The sequence below is a fragment of the Rana temporaria genome, chromosome 1 (assembly GCF_905171775.1).
Source record: "Rana temporaria chromosome 1, aRanTem1.1, whole genome shotgun sequence".
NCBI lineage: Eukaryota > Metazoa > Chordata > Amphibia > Anura > Ranidae > Rana > Rana temporaria.
In genome coordinates, this window is record NC_053489.1 from 2,409,667 (window position 1) to 2,420,483 (window position 10,817).

General features: G+C 48.1%; 1 protein-coding gene across 1 annotated transcript; it reads left to right on the plus strand.

Moving 5' to 3' along the window:
* The first annotated feature begins 691 nt into the window (after positions 1–691).
* Positions 692–9,768, plus strand: LOC120921806 (chymotrypsinogen A-like). The gene is made up of 6 exons (XM_040334322.1): positions 692–792; positions 2,369–2,447; positions 3,620–3,698; positions 5,536–5,716; positions 7,183–7,316; positions 9,558–9,768. Exons 1-6 carry the CDS (start codon positions 774–776, stop codon positions 9,717–9,719), a joined length of 654 nt encoding a protein of 217 aa, XP_040190256.1. The 5' UTR covers positions 692–773; the 3' UTR covers positions 9,720–9,768.
* Positions 9,769–10,817: the final 1,049 nt, after the last annotated feature.

A 10,817-nucleotide genomic window follows, 5' to 3' on the forward strand; every position in this document is an offset into this window, starting at 1 on the left:
TATTACAAACTGTCTTTTACATTTCCCATGATGCTCAACTACACTGCAGAGTGTATGAGCATCATGAGAAATGTAGTTCCAAAAATATCTGGGGTGCCGTGGTTCACCATCATTGCTAAAGACAGTTTGTATATGCTGAGGGCTTTAAGTGTTTTTTTATTATTATTTTTTATTAAAGCAAAAAAAATGTATAAAAAAAAATACAAAGCAGTCAATGGCATTCTTTAATACACACCAAAATGCCCTCCTTACCCAAATGTACGGGGGGGGGGGGGGCTGATCAGGGATTATTTATTTATTTTTTAGGCACACTGGGCAGGTGTTCCTTCTCGCCCGGTCCTTTTTGTCCCAGTCCTGAATGAGACGTTCTCCTGTAAACTCGTTCTCCTGTTTCCTCGTGTCTTTTCCTCCAGACCAAGTTGGTGGAACATCCAGATTTGCTCAAGGTGTCTTGATAGAGTGGCCCTAAAATTTCTCTCTCTACCACAGGTCTCGAGGCTGTCCCCTAATTGGCTGACTGTGCGTCTATAAGCTGAGTAGATCTCACTAAAATGGCAATCCTGTGGTTCCTGTCCTGCCTGGCCTTGCTCAGCGGAGCCTAGGTCAAAGTGAGTACACACACACTGGATTTTTGTACTCCATAGTTTATATTGTAGTGTATAACAAACATTCTTAATTTTTTCCGTAGGCTGTGGTGTTCCCGCCATCAGTCCCATTGTCCCCGGCATTTCCAGGATTGTAAATGGAGTGAATGCCATCTCTGGATCTTGGCCATGGCAGGTGTCTCTGCAGGTACGATCAATTGGCTTCCTGAATCTCTTTGTCTAAAGGCCTCGTACACCACGATCCAACTTTATGCGCCATAATTGTCTGACGGCCGTGTTGTGCCGGATAATCCGACCGTGTGTATGCTCCATCAGACAAGTTGTTGGCTGAAATAATGACAACAAAAGTTGGCTGTTCATGCTCACCAACTGTTGGGCAATAAATCTGTAATGTCAGTTTATCCGATCGTGTGTACGCAAGTCCTCCCAACTAAAAAGTACAAACACGCATTCTCGGAGCCAACGCTAAACGCTAAACATCAGGACAGAAGCTGAATAGCAGAAGTTGCCAAAGGGTGGCGGTAAAGAGCTGAAAAAACACGTGATTTGGTGAATGTTGGCTGAAAATTTTGGGCGTGTGTATGCAGAACAAGCTCACGGCCAACACCCCTTCGGACCAAATCCACGAAAAAGTTGGTTGCAAGTCCCGATCATGTGCATTAGGCTTAACAGTCATGTTTGGGGCGACTTTCACATTTATAAATGTTTATGTATATCGAGCACTCTGCCGAAATGAAGATTTGGCCCTCCCGGTATGAGAATTAAAGCAGAGGTCCACCCAAATTTTTTTTTTAAAAGCCAGCAGCTACAAATACAGCAGCTGCTGACTTTTAAAAAATGGACACTTACCTGTCCAGCGCGCCCGCGATGTCGGCAAACCAAAGCCGAGCAATCGATCGTCTCTCAGCTGCCCCGCCGCCATCTCGGTGAGGGAATCAGGAAGTTGCTTCACTGCCCAGTTCCCTACTGCGCATTCGTGAGTAGCACAGCGTTGCCCCTCACTGGTCCCCGCTCTCTCCTGGGAAACAGTGTGTTTCCCAGGAGACAGCGGGGGAAGTGGCGTGACTCCCATGGGAAGTCTATGCCCGGAAGTGGGTGCAAATACCTGTCTTAGGTATACTGCACCCCCTCCCCCTGAAAGGTGCCAAATGTGACACGGAGGGGGGAGGGTTCCGAAAAGCAGAAGTTCAATTTTTGGGTGAAACTCCGCTTTAACAATTAAAATAAATGTATAAAGGTGTATGTGAAGGCAATTTCTTCTCCGTTTCAGATGGAGTGGGGAAGGTTTAGGACCTTTGTCAGGTTTTATAATGCAGTATGTGTCCCTGTTGGGGGGGGGGGATTAACCCCTGTATTTGTCCTTTTGGTCAAAAATTTTGGGTTGTCACCAGAGCAAGAGGTGAGGAAAAATCTTCAAATGGGAACTTCTGTTCCTGTGACAATTATGTTTAAATCTGTTGCTAGTCAAAGGACAACTGTCTTTACCTTATTTAGAACCATGACCATACTGTTGACTAAGCATCTCCATGAGGGACACAAATATGCATTTAAAGCAATAGAATTCCTTCAAAATGTGATTTTGGGGCTGTGGTGGGTTCCCATTGCCGCACCCTATAGAATGTACCCAAAATGCTACAATCAGGGATTTGGGGCATGGCGGGGCACAGCATAGAGTATACCAACATAGAGATCTGACCTGCACCATCAGCCATGGTGTTTTTTACGGTAGATAAAATACTGACCTGATGGCTCTTCTTCCACAGACCAGCACTGGATTCCACTTCTGTGGCGGCTCCTCGTCCACCGTCAGTGGGTTGTCACTGCTGCCCACTGCGGAATCACGTAAGTCTTATATTATATTATTTCCATACAAAGACTGTACAGTTATGTTGTGTCTACTGTGTTGTCCTTCCATAGTACTAATAATTCGGCGGCTGTCTGGGCTCCTCCCCGCTTTTGATAACCCCTTCTGGGAAGCGCTCTCCCAAGGGGGTTACCTTGCGGGCGCGCTCCCGAGTCCTGTATTTTGCATCCATAGCCACCGACTACAGGACTTGGCCTGTATATGATGGTGTATAGGCACGACTGACCGTCAGTCAGCGTCATCGGTTAACCGATGAAAGCGGTCCATCAGACCGTTTTCATCGGATGGACCGATCGTGTGTACAGGGCTTTAGGGTCATAGTCTCCATTTTCCTTCTTCCAAACACAGTGAGTCCCTCTCCTCAGGAAGGTACATGTATAGTCATGCCAATGAACATCTAAATGATTCCGAGAAGGACTAGGAGAAAGTTCTGTGGTCAGATGAGACTAAAAATTAACTCGACTCGCCGTGTTTGGAGAAGGAAAAATGCTGCCTATGACCTTAAGAACACCAGCTCTACAGTCACACGGAGGGGGAAACATGATGATTTGAGGCTGTTTCTCTGAAAAAGGTACAGGCCAACTTTGCCACATTGAGGGGCCAATGGACGGGACCATGTATTGTAAGATCCTGAATTAGAACCTTCTTCCCTCAAACAGAACACTGAAGATGGGTCATGGATGGGTCTTCCAACATGACAATGATCCAAGGCAACAAAGGAGTGGCTCAAGAAGAAACAGATTAGGGTCATGGAGTGGCCTAGCCAGTCTCCAGACCTTAATACTATAGAAAATGTATGGAGGGAGCTGAAAATTTGAGTTGCCAAGAAACCTTAAGGATTTAGAGAAGATCTGTAATGAAGAGTGGAGACCAAAATCCCTCCTGAGATTGTGGAAACCTGATCACCAACTACAAGAAACGTCTGACCTCTGTGCTTCCCAACAAGGGTTTCCCCACCAACTGCTAAGTCATGTTTTGCTTTGGGATAAAATACTTTTTCCCCACTGTATGCAAACGTTAGTAAAATTATCTATAGTAAATATACGTCAAAAAAATATTCTTGTAAGTTTTCAGATTGTAAATTTTTGTGAAACCTGAAATATCAAATCAGTCTTATGGCAACTGAGGACCCTTTTTCTCTTCCATCCAGAACTGCTCACCGTGTGGTCCTGGGTGCATATGACCTCACCTCCAAGACTGAGCCCATTCAGATCAGGGCTATCAGCAAAGTAAGCACCATAATGAGAAAACGATTTGTAAATTGCAATTATTCTACTTTACTTTTTCCCTAAAGATTGACAGTCAGTTAACTACTATTAGGGCTTGTTCACACTTGCTTTAACATGTGGCATTGGGCACACTTTGTTTTTAAGTGCTCTGAATGCTATTCGATCTCCTGTCACTAAATAAAATGGTCACCTTACAGTCCTGGTCACACGTTGTGTTTGCTTTGCTTAAAGAATTATCCCCCAATGTCGCTTTCTTGGTGCTTCAAAGCATCTCCAAAGCCTCCATAGAAGTCTATGACAACGCTCACTAACAACACCTGTGGCATTTGAGGAATTTTATTCTGCTTTAGCTTCGTTTTTGTTTTGGGGGTATTGCAGGTATGAGATACACTGGGAAACCAACAAGCAAACCAGAAAGACATCATCAGCAGTCACTTCCGGTTCATGTGTATATACTGTGGGAGTGTCTGGTGAAGACGTCACATCTGGTGTGCAGGGTGAATCAGCAGGAAGGTAAGCAAGGTCCAGATTGGAGCAGAACAACTAGTAGACAGTACACATGGTGTGCAACATGGGAACTCTATGGTGGAAAGTGAGCAGGGACTGGAGAGAGAGAGAGAGAGAGAGAGAGAGAGCTAAGTGGCAGAAGATTAGCAGAGCTGGTGGACCAGAGCAGGATATACTAGCAGATGTCACATATAGTGCACAGCATGGGAGCAATATAGCCGGAGGTGAGCGGGGATCAGATGGAGAGGAGGATCAGCAAACCAGAGGATCAGCAGATCTGGGGGTTACTAATAAATGGGGGGGGGGGGGTACAGGAGAGCTGGGGCACGAGAGCAGTAGAAACTAACAGATGTCACACATGGTGAGCAGCATGGGAGCAATAAAGCGGGAGGTGAGCAGGTCCCGTGGAGAGAGAAGGATCAGCAGGACTAGGGGGTTACTACTACTGTCTGGGGAGGGTTGGATCAGCAGATCTGGGGGACCAGAGCACTAGAAACTAGCATATGTCACACGTGTCGAGCAGCATGGGAGCAATATAGCTTGAGATGAGCAGGGATCCGGAGAGAGAGGAGGACCAGCAAGAGGAGGATCAGCAAAGCTGGGGGACCAGAGCAAGAGAAACTAGCAGATGTCACATATAGTGCACAGCAAGGGAGCAATATAGCGGGAGGTGAGCGGGGATCAGATGGAGAGGAGGATCAGCAAACCAGAGGATCAGCAGATCTGGGGGTTACTAATGAATGGGGGGGATCAGGAGAGCTGGGGAACCAGAGCAGTAGAAACTAGCAGATGTCACACATGGTGAGCAGCATGGGAGCAATAAAGCAGGACGTGAGCAGGTCCCGGAGAGAGAGAAGGATCAGCAAACCAGAGGATCAGGAGATCTGGAGGTTACTACTGACCAGGAGATCAGAAGAGCTGGGGGTACTACTAAGCAAGGGATCAGCAGAGCTTTGGGTACAACTGAGCAGAGGATCTGCTGAACAAGGGTACTAATAAGCTGTGGATCTGCTGAACAAGGGTACTACTGAGCCAAGGTTCTACTGGGCTCCTTTAAAACAAATGGAAAATCTACACACCCAGGCCATTTGCCAAGCTTCATTAAAGCTTAAAAAAGCATCACAGAAACATTGAAAACACATAAAAAAAAGCTTGTTGAAGCTGTAGGCACTTTAATGTGTTAAAGTCAAAACAAAGTGTAAATGAGCCCTTAGAAAAAGAAAAAGAAACCAATAACACTACATGCTCTTTAGATAAAGACATGATGGAGTCCTCTTGTTGGATTGAGTGACGTTTCCAGAAAGTTAATTCCTTCATACCTTCTTCTCAGGTTCTAAAACACTCCCTGTACAACACCCAGACCAACGCCAATGACCTCACCCTGATCAAGCTGGCCACTCCCGTCACCCTCAACACCCGCGTGGCTCCAGTGTGTCTTGCTGCCACCAATGCTGTCTTCAATGATGGAGAAATATGTGCCACCACCGGATGGGGATACATCAATGCAACCAGTAAGGGGATTTGATATTCTACAGGAAAAATAAAAAATGAACTAAGAATTAAGTCATCAAACATCATACAAAGAATCAAAATGGTACCAGTGATTGTTGAACACAACAACGATTACCTAAAAAAGGGGGAAACCATCAAATAATCAGCGCATTTTTTTTTTTTAGATGTTTATCCAGTGGTGTTGCTATGGGGGGGCAGGAGGTGCGGCCCGCACCGGGTGACACCTGCTACACAGTGTACTTATTGCGTGCTCTTGTAGAGCTGCAGCGGAGCGGTTTCGAGGGAGGCTGCCTATAAACCTCCGCAGTCAGTGAAGCTAATCCTCGGGGATCTTCAATATCTCCTTCAGCCGGGGTTGGTGGGTGGAGCTGGGGGTGTGGCTGCCTCCTCCACTCCTCCCACAGACTTCTTTACTCAGCTGATCCCGCGGCTGAAGAAGGAGAAAGAGGCGGGGACACAGCAGCCTCAAGGTACTGCAAACTGTCACTGCATAGATCCCTAACCTGCCCTATACCACCTCAAACTGACCTATACCTCACTGACCTGCCCTATACCGCCCCAAACTGCCCTATACCTCACTAACCTGCCCTATACCACCCCAAACTGACCTATACCTCACTGACCTGCCCTATACCGCTCCAAACTGACCTATACCTCACTAACCTGCCCTATACCACCCCAAACTGCCCTATACCTCACTAACCTGCCCTATACCGGCACAAACTGCCCTATACCTCACTAACCTGTCCTATATCACCCCAAACTGCCCTATACCTCACTAACCTGCCCTATACCGCCCCAAACTGCCCTATACCTCACTAACCTGCCCTATACCATCCCAAACTGCCCTATACCTCACTAACCTGCCCTGTACCACCCCAAACTGCACTATACCTCACTTATTTGCCCTATACCACACTAACCTGTCCTATATCACCCCAAACTGCCCTATACCTCACTAACCTGCCCTATACCGCCCCAACCTGCCCTATACTACCCTAACCTGCCCTATACCGCCCCAACCTACCCTATACCACCCTAACCTTCCCTATACTACCCTAATCTGCCACTATACCACTTTATACTATAATTTACAGGGACCATTTTGGGGTGCACCCCTGTGACCATGCACTGCCTGCAGGGCACTGGGCAGGATACACGGGGGGCAGAGTGGCACCATGTTTTACTGCGCCAGGTGACACCAACCCTAGTGACACCACTGTGTTTATCCAGTTTTGTGTGGTTGGGATATAAATCTACAAAACCAAAAAAGTGTTTATTAAAAATGAAATCTTTATTTCAACCTTTAACTGTGACAATGAGCGACTAAGGCCAAGGCGTTGGGATCCTGTTGGGACATTGGGGGGGGGGGGGGTTCAAACTGCCACATAGAACCACCGTGACGATCCTGCCGCTGAAAAATTTGTAAAATGTTCTTCCCTCTCTCTCTCTTTCTCTCTTTCAGCAAAAATCCTCCCAGCTAAGCTCCAGCAGGCAGGTCTTCCAATCATGAGCAACGCTAATTGCCAGAAGTACTGGGGATCCTTAGTTCAACCCACCATGATCTGTGCCGGGGCCTCTGGCGTCTCCTCCTGCATGGTAAAATAACTTTATGAATTTATAGCTGCAATGAGAAAGACAATGATCTGATCCGGGTCGGTCCACCACTTGCCACCCAGCCAGAACAAAGGGCGCGGGTCCGATTCCTACAGAACATACTGCTTTGTTGTACAATTTTTATTTATATGTTTACATTTTACTGAGGCTAATATCTGAGAATCTACTTCCATCTAAAGATCTGGCACGGGACTATTGAATTGGGAGGACGGGTTTGGACCTAGTGGGTAGGGTTTGGATCAGAGTTGAAGCTGAAGCCAATGTCCTTCTGTATGGGCAGCATCCAGGTTTCAGGGGCCCTCCAGGGTACTACCAAGGATGACCTCTTCCCTTTTTAAAAGTTGCCAAAGCTTCATTTAGAAGCTTTCTTGTGAACACGGGTATACAGTACAAAACATTAATATGAACCGTAAAGGGAAAGGATATAACAACTATTCTGCAGTTCTACTAATGTCCACCAGGTGGCAGCAACGTGTTCTGAGTTCAATCTACAGATAGAATAGAGGGCTAAAGAATCTTACGTGTCCAAGATAGTAATCATTCATTTAGTGGACTGAGAGCTGAGCAGGGCCGGCGCTATAGGCAAACTAGGAAGCCGCCTAGGGCGCACTGGGAGACTGGCATCATGTTATAGAAAGGTACCATCTGTCATCAGACACACCTGCAGACAGAGACTGGGACAGAGGTTGGACTGCAGGAACAGGGCTAGGGTCTCATCTCCCCCCAATTACCTCCTCCCTCTCTCTAAGCCCCCTTCCTCCTCTCTCAGCCCCCTCCCTTCTTTCTCAGCCCCCCTCTCTCTAAGCCCCCCTCCCTTCTCTCTCAGCCCCCCTCCCTTCTCTCTCAACCCCCTCCCCTCTCTCAGCCCCTCCCCTCTCAGCCCTCTCAGCTCTCCCCTCTCACCCCCCTCTCAGCCCTCCCCTCTCGATTAGCCCCCCCTCCCTTCTCTCTGTCATTCCCCCTCTCTTAGCCATCCCTATACTCTCAGCCACCCCCCACTCTCTAAGCCCCCCTCCTTTCTCTCTCAGCCCACGTCTCTCTCAGCCACCCCCCCTCTCAGCCCCCCTCTCTCAGCCCACCCTATTCTCTCAGCCCCCTCTCTTTATGCCCCCTCCATTTTCTCTCAGCCCTCCCTATTCTCTCAGCCCCCCTCTTAGCCCTCCCTCCATTCTTAGCCCCCCATACTCTTAATCCCCTCTCTCTCAGCCCCCCTCCCCCTCTCTCAGCCCTCCCTCCCCCCTCTCTCTCAGCCCTCCCTCCCCCTCTCTCTCAGCCCTCCCTCCCCCATCTCTCTCAGCCCTCCCTCCTACCTCTCTCTCTCTCAGCCCTCCCTCCTACCTCTCTCTCTCTCTCAGACCTCCCTCCTACCTTAGCCAGCCCTCCCTCTCTCAGCCCCCACTCTCTCAACCCCACTCTCTCACAGCCTCACTCTCTCCCTCTCTCTCACCCCTCCCTCCTACCTCTCTCTCAGCCCCCCTTTCTCTTAGCCCCCCTCTCCCCTCCTCCCCAGTTAGCTGGTCTTGCCTAGGGCACAAAATAGGCTAGCACCGGCCATGGTCAGGTAGGTCAGTGTATGTGTCAAGTCACATGTGTTACAAGGGCAAAGAGGGTGGAGTCAGGGGCAGAGCCAAAGTGGGGGGCAGCAAAATGTGGTTTCGCCTAGGGTGTCAAAAATCCTTGCACCAGCCCTGGAGCTGAGTGGACCTCCTGCTGGCACAGACTTCACACTGGCACTAGTTGCTACTTGCTTCGGTCAGGAGGTTCTGGTGGCTGAAGATAGGGCCAACCCACTTCATAGACAGCTTCCCCAAATGGACTGTAACAGAGTCCTCTCCAGTGACTGGGGCTTGGAAAGATGCTGCGTGCTCTTGTGCTCACTGCTGGTGGCCCGCACACCAGGCTTAACAGGGGAGGACCCAGCACCCGGGAACAGCTCACTTGCCCAGTCACTGCTGTCCCATCAGGCCGGATCTCTCTGAGCCCCGGAAGCTGGGTGGAGCTGACATTTGTATCCCCTGGGCGTGTCCAGGAGCTCAGAGGATTGTGGGGAGTTGAGTTAAAGGGACCTTCACGGGAATCTGGACAAAAAGGCATCCCACTCCATTCCATGTAACCGAGTCCAAGGCATTCTAGGAGGACCTTTTGAAGTCTCCTAAGAGAAGCATCAAGTGAAAAGTTAATTGTGTGGCAATTCTCCTGTGACATCTATTCTCTTCTTTTCAGGGTGACTCTGGTGGACCCCTTGTGTGCAAGAGGAACGGAGCCTGGACCTTGGCCGGTATTGTGTCCTGGGGCAGCTCTACCTGCAACACATTTTATCCTGTCGCCTACACCCGCGTCAGCGCCTTCACAGCCATGATAAACCAAGCTATTGTCAATAACTAAAGACTATTCAATATTTTTTTAATACTCAATAAAGTATCTCTGAACCCTTTTTTTGTTGTTGTTGTTGTTGTAGAGTCATCAATTAAATATATTGTTGGTTCACAAAGTAGAAAACAACAAGGAATTTTGACTTACCTGCTGTGATGAACCCTCATCCTCTACAGGACTATGTCCGCCGTCAATGCTTCCTCTGTCCAGAACCAGCACTATCCAAGACCGCTTAGCTCACCCAGTCACCGGCCGTAACACAGTGTAGTGTGAACAACGACATCAAAACTGCCTTTATTCCAGCACATGTTACAACGAACCCACTATCCAGGACTCTTTAGCCCACCCAGTCAACAGTCAATGACCCAACTCCACCCACAACATCACACAATGGTTACATAACGAGCCCCCCAATACAAATCATCCTCAATACATCTCTTAGCAGACACACTGACTCCTGGACCTGGCCTAATTTACATGAGCTAATTAACTACAGCTGATGACTCATACGCATGACCTTTAGCCTTTCCAGACTGGCTGTCTTCTAACTTACAATACACATTATCATAAATACACCTTCACACAATTACAGGGTCAATTAGCACAAGCCATAATTAGATGCAGAGCAGTCACACTCGAATGAGTCACTCCTGGGAGATATTGGGGATTACAGACCCATGTTAAAGCAATCCAAGACATATTCTGAATGTCCATTATTTTCTGGCTCATACTTTCTAAGAGCTTCTGGGTTCTACGGGCCCTCCCGTTATAGTATATATATATATACACAACATTCCAATGTGGCTGTATCGCGAGTCCGATTAGTACAGATCAGACTGGATTTCTCAGTCACCCCTATTAGAGACACAGGGCGATTTACACATAAGAGGGCCCAGGGAAGCTGGACACAAAGTTTCCGGAGCTCTCCAAGGTAAGCTGAGTTGCACAAACCCCCCACCTAAAGTGACTCCTGTCACACCCACAAATTTCTTATCTTGGAGTACAGTACAGGACTGGACACCTTGACTATTGGGTTATATGCAGAAACACTTGCTAGGGCCACCCCAAATGGCATGCATATATATGTAACACTACCACCATAGGAGCTGC